At 47.7% G+C, this 3,146-nt stretch overlaps 1 protein-coding gene across 3 annotated transcripts in view; it reads left to right on the top strand.

Annotated features, from left to right (window-relative positions):
* CDH16 (cadherin 16) overlaps nt 1-3,146 on the top strand; it is a 127,551-nt gene that overhangs the window by 46,597 nt on the left and 77,808 nt on the right. For all 3 annotated transcript variants that reach the window (XM_019505556.1, XM_019505557.1, XM_019505555.1), the window contains exon 5: nt 2,153-2,291. In XM_019505556.1, the coding sequence (XP_019361101.1) occupies nt 2,153-2,291 (139 nt within the window). The remainder of the gene's footprint in view (nt 1-2,152; nt 2,292-3,146) is intronic.

Here is a 3,146-nt window from a genome sequence, read left to right as displayed (position 1 = left end):
CTGGTCATAGAAGGCCACCAGGTTGGTCTGACAGGACCTGTCTCTAATGAACCCATGTTGGTTGCCCCTAAGCATGATCTCCCCTGCTGGCCCCTCACAGATGTGCTCCTGGATAATTTTCTCAAAGAGCTTCCCCAGGACCGAGGTAAGACTAATGGGCCTATAGTTTCCCGGGTCCTCCTTCCCCCCTTTTTTTGAAAATGGGAACCACATTGGCCCTTTTCCAGTTCTCTGGTACCACACCAGAGCACCACGAGTGCTCGTACAGCCGTGCCAGGGGTCCTGCAATGACCTCAGCTAATCCCCTCAGCACTCGGGGGTGGAGATCGTCAGGACCTGCTGATTTAAATACAACCAGTCCCTCCAGAAGTTCGCTGACTGGATCCTCACTGACCCTTTGTCTAGGTGCGCCTCCCCTTGGGCCTGAGGGGGTCCCGGTGTGGGGGCTGATCCAGTCCCTGCTCAGGAAAATGGAGGCAAAGTTGTTAAATAGGTTAGCTTTCTTGTCTGGTGTGACAACCAGATTTCCTAGCGTATCTTGCAGGGGCCCCACGTTACCTGGTACCTTCTTTTTGCCCCCTATGTATTTAAAAAAGGACTTCTTGTTGTCCTTGATCCGGGTCGCTAGTCCCAGTCCCATCTCCGCCTTGGCCTTCCTGACCACCCCCCTGCATCCCCGAGCAACCGAGGTGTAGTCCTCCCTGGTGATGGCCCCTCCCTTCCATTGGGTGTACACCTCCTTTTTAGCTTTGAGACATCTGTGGATGATTTTGGTGAGCCATGGGGGCTTTTGACCACTCCTGCCCCCTTTGATCCGTGTGGGGATTGTCACCCTTTAGACTTGGAGGATCGTCTACTTAAGGAACAACCACTCTTCCTGGACTCCCAACTCCCCTCCCCTCTGGGACCTCAGTGCCTCCCCGACTAGTCTCCTTACCTCATTGAAATCTGCCCTCCTGAAGTCTGGGGCTGTTGCCTTGCTGCAGGCCTTTGCCACCCTGCGCTGGATGGTGAATTCCAGTAGGCAATGATCGCTATCACCCGGGTGGTTGAGCACCCACAGTCCTGGTCGTCGCTTGTGGCCAGGACCAGGTCTAACAAGGCATTTCCCCTGGTGGGACTATGCACCTCCTGGGTTAGACGGAGGTCCTGTTACTCAGCTAGGAACCTACGTGAGCGGTCAGACCTGGCTGACTGCTCTTCCCAGCAGTTGTCTGGATAGTTTAGGTCACCCATGATGACCACGTTCCTTGACTTAACTGCTTCCACGAGCTGACCTGAGAATTCCTGGTCCAGCTCTTCCCCCTGGTTGGGTGGCCTGTAGTATCATGAAATAGGAATACTATTAATATCTGGCTGCTTAGATCTGTTCACACAGCTCTTTTCCTGGACAACACATAGGGCTAGGTTGCAACTAGCTCTGTCTGGGTACACAAAAGGACAACAGACACCTTTTCATTCCACCCCTCCAACCAGGAACAACCACAAGCTCAGACCTTTTGCTCCTTGGAGGATCAATACTACTGTACTGACAATGGCCCCAGACAGCCTGAAAGGCCCGGGGATGGGACATTATCTTCACTCCACCATCCCATTCTGCACTGGCTAAGCTGACGGAGCATCCTGTTTAGCCGCTCTCCTAAATCTACAGGTGGTCCAAGAAAAGATATCAGGAAAAGAACCTGCTTCTCGCATATTTCCTGGACACCACTCCAGCAAGACTCCAGCTCTTCCACAAAGGAAGCAATACTAGCTGCCCAGAGTCAGAGTCATTTTCCCTCCCTCCGCATCCCCTTTTGTTTCTTTCTGTTGAAGAAATGCATAGCAGATCTGTCACTGGGAAAGCTGAATTGACTGGTGCCGAAGCAGCATGTTAAGTTTACCATCGTGTGACAGTGGAGAAGACTCACACTTTCTTCCAACACTGAACCAGGATCGTTACAAATTTACAAACACAATATAGTGCAAATGCTTTACGATAGCACCACCCCTTGCCCTACTCTAATTTCATGGTGCTGCTCTCTAGAAGGTTCCTATGCTTCCTCCTGGGATATTGTCATAGATTTAAAAAAACAGTAGTCATATTTTCACACTAACCTTTAAAAGTGAAATGTAAAAATGCAGGTCTAAAAGCATTCTGTTTTAAAATCAGGTGATTGCAAAAGATGAAGACGAGCAGCCAGTGTCTGATCCTGTAACCATAACGATCACAGTAAAAGATGAAAACGACAACATGCCAGTCCTGGCAGAGGAGGTATTTTCCGGGATTCTCAGCAAAGGGACAAAGCAAGGTAATAACGATCTTCCTGACTCCTTACGGAAAGACAGATTTCATCTTCACTTGCCTCTCTCCCACTTAAAACATGCCAAGGGTTTTCGTGCTAATCCTGTTAAACTGGATCATTTTTAAGATCATCCATTTGTATAATTGCATTGTGTTTTCATTAGAAACGACTTGGAGATTATCTCCTCGCCTAAGACGGTGGGGGCTTGAGCAGACATGAACAAATACAAAATGGCTTCCCTCTTCAGAGATAACCACAACCATATGTGTGGATGTGAGAAGTTGAGTGCCTTACTCTTTGGGATTAGTGCATTCTCTTTATTTGCCGTTCGGCGACATGCATGCAGTAAACAAGAGAGAAAATATAGAAACCATGTGACTGCTTGTTCCATAGCCTTTTGCACACTGCTGCTGGAGAGTTGCTTTCAGATGTCAGTACAAAGCTTCCTGCTCACTGATGCTCAGTAGTGAAATGTCAGGGAGGAGATAAGCAGGCTAAAAGGAGCCTATCTTGGAAGCTGGGCTGTTCTATCATTAGTTTTACAGATAAACTTTCCAACGTATTTTTAAACATCAAATGTTATTGCATTGCTGAGTATAAAGTCATAAAGAGATTTTTTTTGTAATGGTACCAGATGTAGTTTCGGGACTTTTCATATCGAGAATCAGAATGTTTGTCTTGGTTAAGCGATCTCCTCACATTAACCTAAATCAGGATCACAAATGGCTGCTACCACAAACATGGTGAAAAGTTTCCTTGAAGATCTACCCTTGAAAGTCAGGAACAGCAGTGGAATGAGTTACCTTCCAAGCAATATGCCAGGATACAATGGAATAGCAACAGTGCATAAATTGGTGAAAG

The sequence above is a fragment of the Gavialis gangeticus genome, unplaced genomic scaffold (genome assembly GCF_001723915.1).
Source record: "Gavialis gangeticus isolate Ggan-Ray unplaced genomic scaffold, GavGan_comp1, whole genome shotgun sequence".
Classification (NCBI taxonomy): domain Eukaryota; kingdom Metazoa; phylum Chordata; order Crocodylia; family Gavialidae; genus Gavialis; species Gavialis gangeticus.
This window is presented reverse-complemented; position numbering and strand designations above follow the sequence as displayed.